Source organism: Diplotaxodon limnothrissa, linkage group LG1 (genome assembly GCF_057381915.1).
Source record: "Diplotaxodon limnothrissa isolate DT_005_m linkage group LG1, D_limnothrissa_male_GT1.1, whole genome shotgun sequence".
Taxonomy (NCBI): domain Eukaryota; kingdom Metazoa; phylum Chordata; class Actinopteri; order Cichliformes; family Cichlidae; genus Diplotaxodon; species Diplotaxodon limnothrissa.
Genome location: NC_140596.1, coordinates 15080148 through 15101075, shown reverse-complemented (window position 1 = coordinate 15101075; position 20928 = coordinate 15080148). Strand labels below are relative to the sequence as shown.

Sequence of the window (20928 nt, the reverse complement as noted above, 5' to 3'; positions counted from 1 at the left end):
TAAATAGACACCTTAGACTCTTAAAATACACTTTCCCCCCAGATTTTAACTGGGGACAGGTGAAGAAGACAAAGGTGAGAAGAGGAGAGAGTAGAGGAGTAGAGAAAACAGAGAGAAAGGCCATCACAGCGAGTCTACGCTCTTTCAGCCTGCAGTTCTCTCTTTAGTCAAAAGGGAGCACTTTTCATCCACTTAAAGGAGCTTGGTGAAGCGCTGTCCTCTCCCTCTCGGTCTCTATTAGTCTCGATCTCAAATTGTTTGTTCTCTCACCCTGTCTCTGTCTCTTTCTCTTTTCGTTATGAGTCCTTTGTGCTCTCTCTTTTTAGTTCCTCTTTCTGTTTCCCTCTTCTTCTTCTCTACTCCTGGAGACTCAACTGATTCCTCTCACTCACATGTAAATGATCTTCTGTTTCACGGTAACAGGAACAGCATCCTTGAAACACGGACAAACCTTTATATCTGTATTTATGTCATAGACACAGGGTTATGGTAAATAGCATCACCTTTTAATCAGTTCTTCAGGTCTATTAATATCACATGCTGTTATCATCATGACATTCTTCTTCTTCTTCCACTTCATTCAATGCTCATGTTATTCTTGATAACAATTTATTTTAAAAAAATCAATGGTTTTGTATTTTTGTGTAGGTGTGTACCCTCTCACCATTTGGAGTGTCAGGAGGAGTCCAGGTGACATTGAGCGCATTGGGGGACAAAGGAGTGACCAGTGGTGCAGGGACATTTTCAGGGGTGCTCTCTTCAGTCTGAGCCTGGCTTGGTGGACTTAAAGTACATCCACCTCCTGTACAAGCCTGCCATGCACACACATACACATGCACACACATAAACAATAACATAAGAATGAATATGATACAAACGAACAAATTGAAAGTCAAAATTAAGGCGCAATGGACTTACAGCTACTGTGATGGTGTAAAGAGTTCCAGGGGTTAGGTTGCGGAGCGTGTAGTCTTCAAAAACTTCAGAGCTGTTATAGGCTAGCACACGCTCTGCACTGTCATGAGACAGGAAGATCAAATAAAACTCCAAAACACCATTTATCTGAGAGGGATGTGACCACCTAGAAATGAAGAGAAAAATAAACATAAAATAAATTCGACCTTTCACTTTTCTGCTTTTCAAAAATCCTAGTGTGAAAACTTTACTGTAGCCCAGTGGGAAACACTTTTAATATGACTATACTTATAATTCAGCCAGTTCCCAGTTATTTCCTATTAATCATTTACTTATGTTTTTTTTCCCTATTTACCTAAAATCTAATATAGTTTAGGACTTTATACAACAGAAAAAAAACCCCTGTAGACTTAGTTGCATCACTTCTCTGCTTAACGTTTTTTTTTTCATCGTGTTGCAAAAACCTGGTACTTTAAATATATAGAAGTATTGGCTTTTGTTAACATTTGATCAAAACATTTTACATTTTGGTTTTTCACAAATTGATGCATGCTCAATCATCCAGGCAAGTAAATGTCCAAAACCTGATTCTGTTCGCTAAGAAAACGCTATGTCCAGATGAACAGAATCAACTTTTCGAGTTTTTCACAAATGAAACTAAACTGCAACCCTCATGAGGTTCAAGGACGTCTTGAATCGTCTTGACTGTCTGTTAGTATCTAATAATGCCTGTTTGTTTTTTTTAAATAAATAATAGTATTTGATTTGTAAACTCGTATAAATATGTTTGGCATTTTTTAATGTTGATGGTCAGGATAGTAAGAGACAAGAAAGGAAGGAGAGAGTGGGGGTGATAGCACATGGGTAACATCCTGGGGAGACTTGAACCCAGGCCCCTGCAGTAAGGCTTTGTCATATGGCTTGCCTGCTCGACCAGGTGAGCAATGCCAAACTTTATGAATACATTACCATTAAGTGCAGAGGTCTGCACAACGCTCGAATTAAAACATCAAGATAAAAATAAGACGCGAAAAAGGAGTGAAATGTGTGTCTGTGTCTGTGGCAGTCCCGACTGAAACAGACTGCTCTGAGTATCTGCATGTCAGTGTCTGCCTTCATCACCATGTTTCTTCTGTCAGCTGAAGTAAACACAGTGCAGTGGTAGGCTTCCTTACATGTGCACAGAGGCACGTACACACACGTACAGCACACTGCGCACACAGTTTCCTTCAACAGTCAGGCTGAGGTGTCTCCTTTTCTATATTTAGAACAGGAAGGTCATCCCCAGCAAAGAGGAGAAAAAAAGACCAGAAATGGCATTAGGAAATCAAGACATGTCAACTATCTAGCGCTGTTATAAAAAGGGGGCCAATGTGAAAGAGCACGACTCAGGAAAATATATTTATATAATTACTGCTGTACTTTTGTTGGTTCTAAGTTTGAATACTAATGACTAAACAGATTTGATGTGTTTGGATTCTGCAACATAAATGAGATGTTCCATCTTTACAATGATTTTGTTCAGAAAAGATAAAATCTTATTTGCCAAAATGTTTTGGTTTTTTTTGCAAACTCAAATATACTAAATTAAATCTGTTTTAAGCTGGCAGTGAAGTGTGTTCACTAACTATTACACATTTTATAAGTAAAAATCCCTCTGATAAGATATTTGATAACTAAGATTTTCTGAAGTATGAAGTAAAAAAAAAAAAAGTCATAAAAAAGGAGCACTAAAATACACTTTATAAATTGTCCTGCAATTCTTACAAATCCCTGAAGGCAGTACAACCCACCTGGCATGGTCGCGAAGGGAGGCCATTTTAAAAAGTGATGGATTCCTTTCTTGGGTCCTCCCATTAAAAGCCATTTTTTGAATGACTGATGAGTGTGTGTTAGCACACAATTAGCCACTGTGGCTAATCTATCACATTTATTATAAGATTTATATGCTGTCGATTGGCAGCGTGATATATGTCCACTTTTGAAAAACTGAATCAAAGGGGAATTGTAATAATCTGTATAATAATTCACTATGGTAATTGTTTTAAAAGTGCGTTTTGAAAGTAGTGTGAAAAAGCCAGGTGCCCTCTCTGAATGTTAAATTTAAAAGCAAACATTTGAGATGATGAAGGTTTGAGTGTACTGTTAACCTGCCTTCTGCACTTTTGTTCTCTTGCATATTTCCTTTTGCTCTCTAAATTGTACAAGCAACACAACAACATAAACTACAGAGAATTTTACAGTGGGATCGGACCTTTTTTGGGTCCTCAGAAGGACATCATTACATGTTTTTATGTATCGGCTCTCCCCATATCAGTACTCGTGTGTGTGACCACACTCATCTTTAAACATGCTCATTTTGAGCTTATCTGCATAAACTTTTTGGAACTTGTTGGCAATATTTTTTTTGCCAAAAGTCTTTCTGGTACTTCATGCTACAGTAGGTGTTTCAAATGCATCAAAACACGCACAGACACATATGCACACACACACGCACACACGACAGAAAATGATTCCAGTCACAATCTATGCATCAATGAATTCACTTCAGATTGTTTCAGAATGTTTTATCAGGTTCTTTTCATTTGTGACCATGTGCATATCTGACAGTATAGGTATTCATATGATCCTATGTCTGCTTGGTTGTGTATGAATGTGTATGAGTCAGGCAGTGTTTGGTGAGGGCAGGATATAAATCTGCTGATACTGTTTTGTTTGCCTCCAGCAGCCTTCTTCAACCTTTCTCACAGTCTCTCACCCTTCTCTTCACCTATCCCATTTTCTTTAAGAGATTTTTTCTCTGTGTTTTTTTTAAACAACAACAAAAAAAATTATTTCATTCTCTTTACTATTTCTTTACATTTTTTCCTAGCTATCTTACTTTTCTCACAGACACAATAGAGTAATATTGACTAGGTCTGATCTCTCAACCTTTGCCTATTACCAATGTGCTAACAAGGCAATATACAGCCTTCCCACACCTAGTGAATATGTTGATCAAAAGCATTTTAAAGGCTCAGGAAATGAAACAATACACTCCCCCACTCTATATAGGAATACTGTGGCGGTCAATGCATTCTGTCAGGTAATTTAATTTTCCTTTTCAACAGCCAACCTGTATAAACTACCTGGACCTGTAGTTTAAACAGGTTCACAGAACGAATATTTTGTAAGAAATCTTTTTGCAGTGCATTTTTATTTTAAAAAACAAAAACAATGCTAAACAATCAAATACAAGTATATGATGCCAACTGCACCTCAGTTTACTGACTAACATGTTTCTCCAGGTTTCTCTGATTTTGGCTTGATCTTCTTACCCAAGTGCTTCTAGGATTACTGTGGCAGTGGTGTATATTAGCTCGCTGGTTTCAGTGATACCAATTGTGGGGATGGTGCGTAGAGCAGTGTTTACATCTGCAAGCATCTCATCTGACGATACTCTGTCAATGAGTTGGGGTAGTCATAGATCATTTGGTAATGTGTCTAACTTGAGTCTGGAAACAATCATCATCAGCTTAGTAGATGCATTTGTCATTGTAAGGGGCTCATTTAGTTCCACTGTTCTCTTCTGCCAAGGTTTGGCTCATCATTTCCACACTTTGACTGCATTGAGCATTAGAAGCTGTAAACCTGAAACTGGAAGAGAGGACCCACCAGACTCCAGGTACAACATTAGAGGTTTCTGATGTGGAAAAAGAGTGCAATCCTAGGAACAGCTAAGATACTGCACAAAACATTCAAACTCTCAGGCCGCTTGTAGAAGATCCAAGCTTGAGGAACACATACATACCACACTCTGGGGGTGACAGCGAGATTAATAAACATTTATATATATATGTGAATGTTTATTTATGAGGGATAGCTCAGTAGGTAGAGTGGTGGCCCCATGATCGGAAGGTCGAGGATTCAAATCCACTGAACGGCTACCCTGAGGTACCTCTGAGCAAGGTACTGTCCCAACACACTGCCCACTGCTTCACTGAGTGAATGGGTTAAATGCAGAGAGCAATTTCCCCACGGGGATCACGTACAGTGGGGCAAAAAAGTATTTAGTCAGCCACCGATTGTGCAAGTTCCCCCACCTAAAATGATGACAGAGGTCAGTAATTTGCACCAGAGGTACACTTCAACTGTGAGAGACAGAATGTGAAAAAAAAATCCATGAATTCACATGGTAGGATTTGTAAAGAATTTATTCGTAAATCAGGGTGGAAAATAAGTATTTGGTCAATAACAAAAATACAACTCAATACTTTGTAACATAACCTTTGTTGGCAATAACAGAGGTCAAACGTTTACTATAGGTCTTTACCAGGTTTGCACACACAGCAGCTGGTATTTTGGCCCATTCCTCCATGCAGATCTTCTCGAGAGCAGTGATGTTTTGGGGCTGTCGCCGAGCAACACGGACTTTCAACTCCCGCCACAGATTTTCTATGGGGTTGAGGTCTGGAGACTGGCTAGGCCACTCCAGGACTTTCAAATGCTTCTTACGGAGCCACTCCTTTGTTGCCCGGGCAGTGTGTTTTGGATCATTGTCATGTTGGAAGACCCAGCCTCGTTTCATCTTCAAAGTTCTCACTGATGGAAGGAGGTTTTGGCTCAAAATCTCACGATACATGGCCCCATTCATTCTGTCCTTAACACGGATCAGTCGTCCTGTCCCCTTGGCAGAAAAACAGCCCCATAGCATGATGTTTCCACCCCCATGCTTCACAGTAGGTATGGTGTTCTTGGGATGCAACTCAGTATTCTTCTTCCTCCAAACACGACGAGTTGAGTTTATACCAAAAAGTTCTACTTTGGTTTCATCTGACCACATGACATTCTCCCAATCCTCTGCTGTATCATCCATGTGCTCTCTGGCAAACTTCAGACGGGCCTGGACATGCACTGGCTTCAGCAGCGGAACACGTCTGGCACTGCGGGATTTGATTCCCTGCCGTTGTAGTGTGTTACTGATGGTGACCTTTGTTACTTTGGTCCCAGCTCTCTGCAGGTCATTCACCAGGTCCCCCCATGTGGTTCTGGGATCTTTGCTCATCGTTCTCATGATCATTTTGACCCCACGGGATGAGATCTTGCGTGGAGCCCCAGATCGAGGGAGATTATCAGTGGTCTTGTATGTCTTCCATTTTCTGATGATTGCTCCCACAGTTGATTTTTTTCACACCAAGCTGCTTGCCTATTGTAGATTCACTCTTCCCAGTCTGGTGCAGGTCTACAATACTTTTCCTGGTGTCCTTCGAAAGCTCTTTGGTCTTGGCCATGGCGGAGTTTGGAGTCTGACTGTTTGAGGCTGTGGACAGGTGTCTTTTATACAGATGATGAGTTCAAACAGGTGCCATTCATACAGGTAACGAGTGGGGGACAGAAAAGCTTCTTACAGAAGACGTTACAGGTCTGTGAGAGCCAGAGATTTTCCTTGTTTGAGGTGACCAAATACTTATTTTCCACCCTAATTTACGAATTAATTCTTTACAAATCCTACCATGTGAATTCATGGATTTTTTTTTCACATTCTGTCTCTCACAGTTGAAGTGTACCTCTGGTGCAAATTACTGACCTCTGTCATCATTTTAAGTGGGGGAACTTGCACAATCGGTGGCTGACTAAATACTTTTTTGCCCCACTGTATAAAATATTATTATTATTATATAAACATATAGTATATCAAACAGAAATTAAAAAAACATTCTGTCTTTTTCAGCTGGATTAACTAAAAATAAATATAAGGCTTAAGTGATTTGCAAATTATAGCATGTTTTACTTTTTTGGGCACAGGGCAGCATAATCATGACTAAGGTCAGGGCCCTGCATGCATATGAGTAGTAATGTATTTTTTCTGCAGCGGATAACGCTAATGGCTCACACACTTTCACACACATATACAGAAAAACTGGGAACATTATAAAAAAAAGTACAGAGATCTATCTTCCCTTGTCACCTCCCTCTAATGGTGAAAGGTCAAGCGTAGAAGAATATTCTGCATGGTAAACACAACTGCAGAAGGTCACTGACTCGCTCTTGCTTAGTCTCTCTCTGTCCTTGTATACTGCCCAGGCAAAACTTATAAAATACAAATAAAGGTTTTATACATTTTGAATAATTTAAAAATGTGAGTGCACCCTAGTTCTGTGCGTATATATGCTTAGATATTACCATCAAATACTAATACACGTGTGTGTGTGTGTGTGTGTGTGTGTGTGTGTACTTACTCTACAAAAATAGTTCGAGAGTCTAGCGGGGTAAGAGTTGGTGCTTGCAGAGGTCCAGGAGGAAGCTGTGAAGTCAGCATTGTAACTTGTGAACTGTTGGTGCAACCCACTGAAGTGCATGCACTCAATATCAGGACATGAGTGGTGTATACACCAAGACCTGCAACACAAATGCACACACCCAAAAAGTGAAAGAGAGAAGCGATAGTTCAAAACGATTAACTTGTGTTGCACCTACAACCATCAATACTCCTCTTCCCTGACTGTATCTTCACTGTTCTTTCTCTTTAAGGATCTTTCTTTGTTTCAAACCTATTCTCCATTTACCATCTTTTGTAATCTCACTCTGTGTTACACATTCAATTCTTCCAAATAATGTATAATTACTATATTCATAATCCTTCCAATCAGACACTGTGCATTATTAACCCAGCAGGGATGATATGTGCTCTCATGCCTTCATTAACCTAGAAAGACACTCATTGCTGGGCAGTAAAGCTGTATAGGATGAGTGTCCTGTTCATGTGTTTGTATGTGTGTTTATGCACATTTCTGCATTCCATGTGTATATGTGTATTGTATTAATGTGTGAGTCTATCCGGCGCATGGCTCAGTTGTGTGACATGTGTTTCATACCTTATTTAGATCTCTTTAGTGAGAGCCTTCAAAGCAAATTGTGTGTATGCACGTGCGCTAATGTTTAGTTTTCTTTGTTTCTCCGCTGCTTCATTTTCATGTGTGTGTGTGTTTAGCCGTCTTTTTCAAAGTGCTATTCCCTTGGTGAGGACTCAGACACTCTTCCTGCTTTCAAATGCTAATCCTCCACTCCATTTTGCCTTTCTTCAGTGTTCCCCTTCTCTTTACTCCGAGGCCCCATCCCTCTACAGTCACAGTTACGCTGGAGCACACACACACAACCTCACATGCACTCTCTCCTCTTTACCAGTGATGTTGTGTTGTCTGTTTTTCCCTCTGTAGACCATTTGGTTGTTGTGATAGAGGAGGTACTCTGTAATGCCTCCATTGGGCCTATCAGTGGAACAAAAAAGTGAGATGAAGGTAATATTATTATATTGTGTACACTATACCATATATTGTTTTTGTGCCAAAATCTATGTTGGCTACACATTTATTCAAGCTGGGGGAAAATATAAGCAATACAGAACCAAATTCTGTTCCTGTTTTACAATACTGTCCATTTACTACTAATTCAGAATGTACTTATTACTTCCTCGTCATTGGTGAAGGTTCTTGAGTTAAATATTAATATGCAGCATGGAGGTGAGAGAGGACAGGTAAAAACTGTATTTTTTGTTACCTTGCTGGAGGTTCCCAGTTAACATAGAGTGCTGTGGGGGATGAGACTGCAGCTGGAGGAGACACAGCATCGGGAACTGATGCATAGAAGAATAAAATCAAGTTTTTATGTTAACACAAATATAGTGATCGGCATAAGGAACTAGAGTAAATATGAACACGTAGTGTATCTTTTAAGTAACAGTGAAGAAAAACTATGGCAAGCCTTAGCTTTATAGAGGTTATCATTCTATATCATCAAATGTCACCGATAAATAATTCAGTATTTCATATGGTGTTAGACAGTGACATCGCTTTGGATTACTTTTCAAAAGGTTTTCACCAAGAGAGAAACGTGAAAATTTTATGATCTCATGTTCACTGATCTCAAATAAGGTGAAGAAAAATGTGCCTGTACTCAAGGATAAGTGAGTAAAAAAAGTGTCTGTGCTGCATTTGTGTGTGTTTTAAATTAATTCTTTCTCCAGTCTCTCTAACATGTTTCAGTGTCTTAACTCTGTGCTCAGTGAAAATCAATACAGTAATCTGTTTTTTTCTTTAACTTCAGATTGATTTTTGCTGTCTCTGTACTGACCTCTGCCGTCACATTATCTCCCCAACAAGGCCTGTTAGTCCAGTACAGATTAAAGTAACATATAACATAAAAATATGTCTTTTCCTCTTTTACTTTTTCTTTCTTCATGCATGTTTTTATATGACTTAACAAGCTGGCAAATAACCTCTCTTTGCTTTTTACCCTCTCTTTTGTCTCCTCCTTTCTTGTGCCAGCACTCCTCTCCTTTTTTCATATGCTATGTATCTCATGCAGGAAACAGGTTGAACATATCTAAGTGTGTTTAGAAGTCTCTGCGCTCTGTGTCTCTGTGCATAAAGAATCATACATTTCTTCTACTGGTAAGGACGCTGACACTGAAGTTCTGTTCATAGGTGCATGAATCTGTGAAAGTTTGCATGTGTTTGTTGCTTACCTTCCTCTGGGGTTGCGATACTCCATCTCAAATCATTATCACCATTGTTGTTACGAAGGCTCTCAGTGCAACCAACAGGAGAACAGGCACTCACGGTGACAATGTACCGAGTAGACGGAGTGAGACCCGACAGCACACCTTAAGAGGAGCATATAAATGTCAATGAATAAGGTTTACGCATTACACCGTTTAAAAAAGAATAACTTTGAAGAATACAAACTCAATTTTGTTAACTCAGCTACATGTCAGAATGCATATTTGCAGTGTACATACACTATGGGTATAGAGTATTGCTCGACACAAGCCCTGAAAGATTGTAAAAATATCCTTTGTAAGTCCTTTGTGACAAATCAGGCCTATTTGTATCCTTTACTTGAGTCTTTATCAACAAGCATCAACAACACAATTTAAATGCTTTACTTGTAACTATGGGCTGCTGTTGCTAAGCAAATCTACTGTGCTTGGCAAACAGAGAGTCTATTCTAATTGTAAAGCTTCAGCCGTCTCTCTTTGGATGTTTTTTGTCCTCACCGTCTTGGCCCTCTCCACCCTTCTCTGTATTTTCTAAGTCACCCTCTCTTCTCTTCCACCCCCTCCCAAGTCTCCCCACCGTTGTGTCCAATCACGCTGCACTTGTCTCTCTTTTTCACTCTCCCTTACTGTTACCCATGTCTTTTAATTCAATTAGGGGCCAGGGCCCCACTCGGCTGCCATTACACCCTCATTTGCTTTTCTGTGTTTTTTAGCCATTGGTGTAATTCTGCAGTCAGGTGTTGAGGCCATCATAAATTAAGAAGAAGCCTTATCAGGGTGGACTTAATGTCTGGCAAAGAGAGGGGGAGTGAATGAGAAGCAGCGAGAGAGACACTGAGAAAGACTGAGACAGAGAGCTCATCTTCATATTTGCCTAGAGACATGGCGAAGTGGATGAGAGGGGGGACGAATAGCAGCAGCGGACGCAGACATCATCATCATCATAAAAGATGAAGTGGGGAAAGATCGAAAAGTGAGCAACAGCTAGAGAGAGAGAAAAAGGAGCAATGCCAGGGTATGACATCATTGGGGTAGTCCTGAGTGTCTTGTTCCAAATGGAGACAGTCTCCTAAACCTGGGGACTTGCCAAGGAGAAATTAACAGGGTTGGCCAGGACAGTGAGTACATGCACTAGTATGTTTTGTCTGAAATACAAATCTGAAAAAGGAAGAAAGTAAGCAAAGGAGACATTATGAATGCTTTTTTAGTAAAGGCTAAAATGTAAAGGACAACAGGTGCAATAAGGCAAACAGAACTAAAGCTAAATTTACCTGTATGTAAAGTGATGTCTATTGTTTGTTGTTTTAAGTTTGATTGTTAAGTGCTCAAAAGAATGCAGTATAACATCCAAAACAAAAGTGCAAGCAGTAAAACGTTCTGCAACATAGTGCACATAGTGAGTAAAAATGCAAAGAGCAAAGGATGACATACTTTTGGGGAGGTGTAGAGCTTAAATAAATTTTAAAATGTGTCTTTGTAAATGGCCTGCATTTGTATAGCGCTTTACTCAGTCCCCAAGGACCCCAAAGCGCTTTACACTACATTCAGTCATCCATCCATTCACACACACATTCACACACTGGCAATGGCAAGCTACGTTGTATGCATTATATTTATGACTACAATAGTTTCGTGCATTTTTTACCTGTGAAGTTTCCGTTAGCCAGGAATGTGGCTCTGACAGGTGGTAGTTCTCGGTAGTCTCTGTTGTAGGCCTTTAGCTCATATCTGTCAATCAGTCCCCTTATGTCACCAGTGGGTGGCACCCAGCTCACCTTGGCACTGTAGGCGTTTAAACTCTGAACCTTTATTGGAGGTGGTACAGATGTAGGTACTTGAAAGGCCAAAAGGAAGAGAGATGCAAAATGAGACTGTGTAGGAAAAAAAATCCCATGGTATTAAAGAAAGAAAACAATCACATACAATAGTTAAACTTAACAAAATACATCTTAAGAATAATAATAAAAAAAGAAATACAGGAATTAGTTCAGGGCAAACAAATGTCAAAATAAAATCTAAACAGGAAAATATACATGAAAAAATATGCACGAAAAGCAAAACAACAAGATGGGCGGACATGAGAATAAAGAAAAAGCATTCCCCATCTCTCTGTGTTTTAATAGGCCCAGTAAATCATACCTCGCCATTAGCATAAATAGTATTTATGAGAGTAGTAACTTTTTCAGCGCTGATTTAATACAGCCAGCCATTCATTCTGGGCTATATTTCACAGCAATCAGCCTCCCTCTTTCTCTCTAACACTCCCCTTATTTCTCTCTCTGATACCCTCAGCAGCTCTGGTGGCCCAACTCCCATCCCACTTCCATCCTCTGCATTACAATCACCTTCATTTTCTGTCACCAGTCATCTTCCGTGCAAACTTTTAAAATAGTCAAATAACTGAAATTATAGATACATTATTACACACCATAAGGCTCACACATTCTTCGGTATCTGAAAATGTATCCACATATCATTCGTATCTTTAATATCACAAAATGAGGCCAGCTGTGCTGGATATTCGGCTATTTATTTATTTTATTTTGGGCTGTATGTTCTATTTTGTGTAAACCTTTAGTTATTTTGTGTTATGAAGTTCATGTTTTTTTCTACTTTCACCTTCATTCACCAATTTTACCATTTTCTTGCATTCTTATCCTTTTCTTTCTCCCTTTAATATCCAGTCACTGTGCATATTTCTTCATCTCCTTGCATTTTCTCACTTTTCTTTTAATTCGTTTATGACTCTTTGCTCTTCCCTTCTCCTGCTTTTCCACTTATCCCTTGCCCTCAATCCCCAGCTCTCTCTTAATTTCTTAATGTTTTTTAGCACTTCCTCCCTCCTGATCCTCCATTCCTCTTTCTGGTCATAGTATGGTGTACCGAGACCTACCAGTGTATTGTTCACTACTAACGAGGAGCTTTATATTACACAAGGGACCACACAGGCCATTCTGGGTTAACAGCCTTTTACTGTGATGCCCTTTATAGAGGCCTTATCAATCTCTCATACCGTCAGGCACATGTAATATCACTCACTGGCTTTGGATTACTCACATACTGTACAACATAGCAGTGGTTTTACAGCCAAAATCTCTCAAGATCAAAGACTTACTCTACTGAACAAAGTACAACAAAGTGAACATACAGTAACACACCTCACCATGCTTAACATGAAAATCAGTGTTAGAAAATTAAGCTTCTGTTTCAGACTGTCAGGGAAAATTTTTAACATTTTGCAAGTAACTTTGTCTTTGGAATATAATTCCAAGACAGAACTCATTGAACAAACTAAAATACTATAGCAGATACCACGTTTAAAGGACTCTGGTTATATTCTATAACTGCACTTGTAGAGTTTGGGTGTTTGGATGCATTTTGTTGCTAACATCTGCCAGCATATCAGCATGATAATAAGGATCTCATACACAATGACATTTTACCTTTGCCTCGGCTGCGTCCTCTTTCCCAAGGTCCGGCCGCCCAGCCTCCTGCAGCCAAGGCCACAAACCTGTACAAGTACTCTTAAAATATATGTGTATGTGTGTTTTCATACACAGGAAAAGGGATTAGGGATAGGGGGAGGAAAAAACAGAGGCAAGGCAAAACTGTTTTAGTCAAAACTGTGTTTGACAAAAAGTGCACTAAAAGTATAACATGTTCTTAAAGCTAATGTGATGTAATTTCCAGCTGTAAATTCTATTTGAACTTCTTGGATGGTTAGCTTGTATTCATCTCTGTGTCAGTAATATAATGTTGCAACACAGTAATACCCCCAGTGTAAGCTTTAATCAGAGAACATGATGATGTAAAAGCAATTACTACTAATTAGAGTGAGCTGCTAACATGGTATAGCTGGAAGCTGTGCCTCAAAGCCATAAAAATAGGTCTTCATGTATCAAGCAACTATACAGTGACACAAAAAGCAACAGACTTTTGAATGAAAACAACACTGTGGCAAAGCTTTCTCAATGTGACACACTCAACAATGAAATATGTTATGAAATAGAACCTCAATATCTCTACTGGTAACTTAGTACTTAAAAACTCTCATAATTCTTATTTTTTAATGCATTCCCTGAAGATTGAGCACACCTACAAACGTAATGCTGACACTGTGTATGTATACTGTGCGGTGTTACCAGTGAAAGGCTGTAGATTATAATCTGTGGCTTGAGTCTTTTTTCCACTGTACACCAGGACTGAATCGTTTCCTCTGCAGTTGTACCGGCTTTCACTGGTAGGACAACCATCTAAGTAGACTCTGACAGAACGGCGTGAGGCAACAGAGAGATTAACACTTTGGCTGATGGGAGGGTTTCTGTTACCACTTCTTATAGTAAGATCCTTTAAACACCCTCCTAGACCTGTGAAACGTAAGAAAAGGAAACATAAAGCAGAGAGAGAGAGTATAAAAAGTAGAAGCAAAAGTGAGAAGGAATCTTTATTATATCAGGGAAATTGCATTTTCCATTTTTTTACATGTCAAATGGGATTTCCCGACTCATATAATTATGCCACAGGTTTACTGATGCCAAATTTACAATGCTCTTAAATTTTAGTCAAATGTTAGCAAATAGTATGATTGCTATGCGTCAAAGTTAATTAATTTAGTGATTCTTCTGCTACACAGAAGAGCAGGCAAGTTATAACTGCAAATAAATGTACTTTAACTTGTCCAACTGAAAAGAAAGCCAAACAATGAGCTCAAAATATGTAAATACTATGCTTGATGATGAGATTCAAGGAACTGTATAGGAGACTGTAGCTAAATGAGACATTTTTCTTGGTTTGGCATCTGCCACTTTAATGAGCGACATGCAAATACTACCTCAGTGCATGTTATCTCACCATGTTTGTGACTTCGCCTGTCTAGAGCAGAATGTATGAGCTCTGGTGGCACGCCCCCCAAATATAATGGTGAATCAACTCTCAGCGTCACTGCTCCTCCCATTCCCCTTGCTTCCTCTGCCCAGTCATTGACAGCAGCTGAGATAAGCGAGCCGCGTTTTGCCAATGACAGTTGTTTCCAGTCTCCATCGCAGTAGCTAAGCCCCACCCACATGCTGAGTTCAATCACATGACCTTCAGAGGAGAGAATGAAGGACAAGAGACCAGCTTCCAGCTCCACCTTAAAAAATATAAACCAGTAAAGAAAACGTTAAAGTCTGTCATTAGATTCATTTGAGTATTTTCAGCATTAGTACGATAATTTGAAACACGTCTCTGCTTTTACCAGCATAAAGTCTTCAGTTTGTGTGTTGTATGTGAAGAGCAACAGCGCATTCAGCTGGTCTGTCCTAAAGTCCATAGAAATATCAAAGATCTGCCCTCCAGTAAATACACCTGAGTCCAATTCCAAGTAACCTGAAACCAGGAGGAGAAAAGTGTCAGTTTTACCAGCAGAACGAGTCAAATTTAAAACGTGCAAAAGGTATTTAAATTTCCCGTCATCTATTCATAAGTGACAGACGAAAGACTGTATGAGCTGGCCTTTTTAGACAGCAGTAATGGAGGAAATGTACACTAATGAACCTGATCTTTCACACAGAGGCCAATTAACTTATCATCATATTTATCAACATGAAACAAACTCATTACCACCAACATCAGCGGCAAGCATCTTATTAAGATATGTTGTGTTGACAGTGCATTAGGAGCACTAAAAAGAGTGTAAAGTTGTATCTGAACACATATTTGCACAGCACCAAGCACTTCATGCTTATTGTAACTGATACGCTGCTACATCATGTGGTTTTCAACATAGCAGTATGCTATTTTTGCACTTTACGGTCCTACCATGACCCAGAAAATGGGCTCCATCCACAGTTTGAAGAGGACATCCCTCCCAGCTTTCATACACTGCAACTTTCTTTGTGGCTTTTGCCCAGTCAAGACTTTGCCATTCCTCTGAGGGGCTGTCGGACATCTTAAAACTCACATCTCTGAGGCAACCAGAGAAGCGCTTTCGCACAAGTCTGGCATCTCCTGGTGAGACAAGCAAAAACAAAAGTCATAAGATTACATTAAAAATGTTTACTTGTTACTTCCAATCAAAGACTATTCAACATTTTGAGGCACAAGGTCAAATAAGGGATTTTCATGAGGAAGAAGACACAGTATTTGTGCATGAATATGAGCTCAACTCTCAATCAGATCCAGAAACCTCTAGTCATCTTACAGTATACCTCGCTAAATTATATATCAGATAGCCAGAAAACATGCATATAATCCAGTGGCCACATGAAAGATTTTAATATGTAGGTGAAAACCCACCTGAATCCTGTCTTAGTAGAATGAAATTTTCTGGCAGCCCTCCAATGAACACTCCCATGTTCTCACCAATCATTGTGCTACCACTTAAAGCTGTTGCACTTCCTGATGGTGGTGAAAATAAGAAGCAAAAGAGAGGAAGTGGAGAATAAAAAGAATACATAATATTATATTATTATATTGAATAATTTAAGACACAAAAGCACAGGGGGAACAGTGAAATATATGGAAAGAAAATGTAGATGTACCTCTCATATAAGGGAAGCATATAAGGTAAAAACAGATTTTGCACAATTCTAATGAGTAAAGTCAATATTTGGTGCAACCATGTTTATTCTTCAGGTCTTTGCTGACTTTCAGAGACTGTTCCTCTGCTATAGATATCGTTTTTCCTTCTTTTGTCCTCCACTTGTCCAATTTCCTCTGAATTTTTAAGAAGCCACTGCACACCACGCCAAGTTTCCAGCTAATAGCTTTTCGTAAATCACTTTGTTGTTACAAAAATAAATGAATGTGAATGAATGCATATATGCAACAGCCTGCTAGTAACAAAGTGCCTAAAGATAGATTTAATTTTTTAAATAAAATTTCTCTCATCTGTAAACCCAACATTATTTCATCACTTGATTGGGTGTGCTTTCTATAACTGAAATATTTATAGATCAGTGCTAAGTGGCTTAACAGACAAGCAAAGAGCATTGCTGTGAAACTGGTTAGTCACATACGATACAGTAATATTTTTGTTATCATACACAGACTGGGTGGAATTAACCTGGATAATATCTCCTAGTCAGGGTGGGGGGATTTACAGAATATATACATAGAAAAACACAGACAATCAACATCAGCCTCACAAGATTCACATCCAGATATATGTATGTAGATAAGCATATTACACACACACCCACACACGGAGCAGATGCACACAGTGGTCAGTATGAATACAAGGAGAGTTACCTCTGTATTGATCGTTTACAACGATTGTTCCCACGGCCCCTTGCCTCGTTGCTCTAATACTATGCCATTGTCCATCATTGTAGCGGTGCCCTCCATCACCCTGTACGCTCACAGCCACCGCTGAACCCTACACACATAAACACAAGCACGCATGAAACCCATGACACAAGCACAAATGAACTGATGGTGTGAGGATATCCACTGACTTACATTTTTTTCCAAACTATCACAGATCAGTTAACACAACCTAAGATTGCTGGCTCAAAAGACACAGATCGAGCTATAGCAAAACACGTGGATGAGGTAAATCTTTAAACTCTAACTAAAAATCAAGGATCAGCGATACCAATCACACAGACACACATCATCTTCAAAAGGACACAAACATGCACATATAACCATCAAAGTGTTGTTACAAGGCTTTTTGCTACCTATTAAGTATGACGTCATTGTTGTGATCAGCTTTTAGCAAGCAGCCAAAGAGTAATGTAGTAAAAGAAAAGTATGGGTAGATGCACACATCTACACAGACGCACATGTGGTGATGAAGATTTAATGATGAGATCAATAAATGTATGAATGCCAAAGTATATCAGACTCGGACATCTTTACTATCTTTGCTAGACAGCTCTACTTAACAAGACAATGGGGGAGGAGTCTATTTACTTGATTTTTTTAAAACTCCTAACGCGCGCACGCACACACACACACACACACACACACACACACACACACACACACACACACACACACACACACACACACAAAACAAGCACCTGCCCAAAGAATAGTAAAATAGTAGTGGAAGCAATTGGCACTCAACTCTTCTGGATAGTAATATTGAGATAAATTTATAAATACCATTCGATTTAAGATGGTTTTACTGAAAAGCACTGATATTTTATATTGTGAGGAAAATTATAGGATCAGACAATATGTGTGCTAAAAGCAAATAGTTTGATGAAACAAAGGTCTGGTGATGAGGTGGTGTCATCCTTTGATTTGTGTGTGTCCACTGTTGGATGCCCCAATGCCCAATCTCTTTAATATACAGTATGTGATAGAAGAAGTCAACACACACACATAATATAAAGCACTTATCCAAAGTGCTGCATCTGTGACTTTCCTGCAAATACTTGGCAGCTTATAACACAATATGAGCATGACGTTTTGGTGTGTTTATGTGTGTTCTGAATACATGTAAGAGACAGACAGAATGAAAAGGAAATGTGTGTGGGGTGTGTGTGCATGTGTGGCCATCTCTCAACAGAGAGGAGGCGACAAAGGATGAAGTGGTTTGTCACTTCTACATCAGATGACATTTAGATCTGTGTTTAAACTTTCTTACTGTCCTCATGTCAGTCAAGTCTTCACACACTAAAACTGGCATTTAACCTTTTTTTTTTTTAAGAACAGATGGAACAAATGGTCAAAGAAAGCCTCACACAGTTTTGTCATCTCAAGTTCAAGTCTGATGGTCTCACTAGCTCACAACTAAGGAGTGCATATGTGGGGAGAATAAAGTTTGACCTGAAGACAAGTTGCTCTGAGTTTTTTTCTTTTTCCTTTAGTCACCATCTGATCGAAAGAGGGTTTATCTGGATGTGCTGCACCTCATAGATGACTTGTGGGGCCTCTACACTTGCACACTTTGAGAGACTGAGAGACGCTACCTGGACATTTGTTGCTGTAAAATAATATTGTTTGGATTTTTAGTTTATGAGACCCGTTTTCAGTGTAGAAAAACCTGGATAAATCACAAGCTTAAATTGAAATTTGAAAACATCTGTTGATCGACTTTTTACTCCATTATGTCAGTAAATCTTTAGTTATTTCATTTCCTCTTTTGTTGATAATATTACTAAACTGCCAGGATTCCTGCCCTGATAATAAAATGACTAGACCTATCAAATAAGTGATATCGGACAAAACAATAATAATCAGCAACAAAGAATAAAGTCATAACTTGCCATAATTTTTTATGGCCATTGCAAAGAAACACCTCTTGCCTTTAAACCAGTCTGAGTCTGAAAAACGCCGCATGTTTGGCATTATGTGACAGACACCACAGCTCCATGCATGGATGCACTTGTACATTTATAGCTAGTTGCTGACACATTAACCACTACTCACCTGCATCAATAAAGTATAAACTGCCTCTTTTACATTTTGAGTGAATGCTTTCTTAAATGTTCTTGAGCTGCGATATAAGTGCATGTGTGGCAGCTCACATGTGCACGCATTTATGAGCATATCACCTGCCTGTGTCATGCTAAATTACCCCCTCCCCCCTGCATTGGTAATCCCATTAGGCTAGCTCAACAGGCTAATAGGGGGAAGTAATGGGCCCAGCTATATGTATCTAGGGGAACACTAATAAGCCATGACTCCACTCCTACTGTTAATTACTCCAAACTAGCCTAAACAAAGGAATCAACCCAGTTGGAGAAGATACACATACACTCCATCACACATCTAGCAACATAACCACAGACACACTAATCAACAGTGATAGTCAATGATCTGTTCAGTGACATACACCCATCTGCATAGACAGATATAACCCATAGTTACATTTTGATGAAGAGTTTTTGATAAAATATTGCACAATGATACTAATGAGAAACTAAAGTGTGTATGTGCATGTTTGTTTGAGTGTGTAATTAGTTGGTGGCCTGATGGAAGTATGTGTAATCATCTCCCATCATCACTTTCATCATCGAAGTCGTTGACTCTTTAACCCTTCTACATGCGTCTGTATGGATGGATAAGGAAAGTCAGGCTGTGTGGCTGTGTGCATGTGTATGAGTGTGTGTATGTGTGCGTGCATGGGTGCAAAGCTTAATTAGCTTGCAATTGGTATTCGCGCGTGGTGACTGCAGGGAATGAGTTAATTGCAGTCCAATTCAAACGTTGACACACTTTCAAAGTTTTTCCCCTTTCCCTGCCTCCCTGACAGAAACCAATGAGGGGCTACAGATCACATTTATTAGATGAGAGAAAGTGAGAGAGAAAATGGAAGAGACTTGGAGAGAGAGCAATACAGAAGGAAAGAAAAACACAGGTGAGAAAAGTGAGTAGGTATAAGGAGTAGAATTAAATGGGAAAAAAAATCAGGTGTTAGACAAAAATGCACAATCAGTAAATACAGATAAATACAGCAGCAAACAAAATGTATGTTGTAGTACGGCGTAATTTAAATGTTTCAATTATGCAGAGACGCTTTTGAAACACATTACCTACCTGTGGGTCAAACAAAAAGTAGGGCCGTCCATTTTTTATCTGAACAGCCAAAAACTCTTCCTGATTTCCTGGAGAGAAGCTGCAGAGTAGCAGGCCATCAGGGGCCCGAGTCTTAAAACTCAGCTCAACACCTGATACAAAGGGAGACAAGGAACAAGATGGGGGAGATGGACATTTAGTAAAAGAGAGAGACAGCCTAAAAGAGGATTTTAATTCCGAGTTACACATTATCTCAGTGTTAAAGCTGACCACAGAAAGTTCAGGTTGCCTACAGCATGTATTTTATATAAAACCCTCACTGCTTGCATCAAGATAAAGAGGGTCATTAAATTAATTAAATGCACTTGATTAACTGATCATCAGTAAGTGTGGTCATCTCTATAAAAGCAGACGTTTGGGCAATTTCCTGGTTTAAAGGCTTCAGGTGTGAGATGTTTGGCCATAATGCACATCATATACCAAATATCAAGCACGGTGGGAGTGGAGCCAGCGGAACTGAGGACTCATTGACCATGAACTGTATATTAAAGTATTTTAAAGTCATCCCAAGCACACTAATGAATCTACAATAGAATCACTGAAAAGAAAATAATCGAAATGTTGCAATGGCAGAGTCCAAAGTCCAGAACTTAAGTCAACTGAAATGCTGTCCATAGACGAATGCCCATAAATCTCTATGAACTGAGATAATGCTGTCAAGAAGAATGAGCCAAAAATTCATACAGACTACAGTTACATTGTTTTTACAGTGTTTTGTTGCCAAAAGTGGTTCTACAAACTACTGAATCAGGTGGCGTGCTTAGCTTTTTACCATATCACATACAAAAGAGTCTTGTGAAGTCTTTCTTTTTCACAGCTGTATATATACACGCACACTGTCACAAGAACCAACAGGACTCTGCAGGGATTGTTTAAACCCCAGTCTGAGACGTCATGTACTCACATAATGCTTACCATTAAGTAAAAAAGAAAGAGGAAGACTGATAAATGTACATTTCTATCAA

General features: G+C 39.2%; 1 protein-coding gene across 1 annotated transcript in view; it reads right to left on the bottom strand.

Annotated features, from left to right (window-relative positions):
- Positions 1-20928, bottom strand: part of ush2a (Usher syndrome 2A (autosomal recessive, mild)) — a 237806-nt gene that overhangs the window by 115730 nt on the left and 101148 nt on the right. The window contains exons 29-43 of the mRNA XM_085369549.1: positions 19925-20055; positions 16682-16808; positions 15728-15829; positions 15251-15439; positions 14688-14818; positions 14303-14582; positions 13594-13818; positions 12895-12975; positions 11097-11285; positions 9419-9556; positions 8452-8527; positions 8077-8162; positions 7134-7293; positions 919-1081; positions 665-812 (exon numbers count right to left, since the gene is read on the bottom strand). Coding sequence (XP_085225675.1) covers positions 665-812; positions 919-1081; positions 7134-7293; positions 8077-8162; positions 8452-8527; positions 9419-9556; positions 11097-11285; positions 12895-12975; positions 13594-13818; positions 14303-14582; positions 14688-14818; positions 15251-15439; positions 15728-15829; positions 16682-16808; positions 19925-20055 — 2226 coding nt within the window. The remainder of the gene's footprint in view (positions 1-664; positions 813-918; positions 1082-7133; positions 7294-8076; positions 8163-8451; positions 8528-9418; positions 9557-11096; positions 11286-12894; positions 12976-13593; positions 13819-14302; positions 14583-14687; positions 14819-15250; positions 15440-15727; positions 15830-16681; positions 16809-19924; positions 20056-20928) is intronic.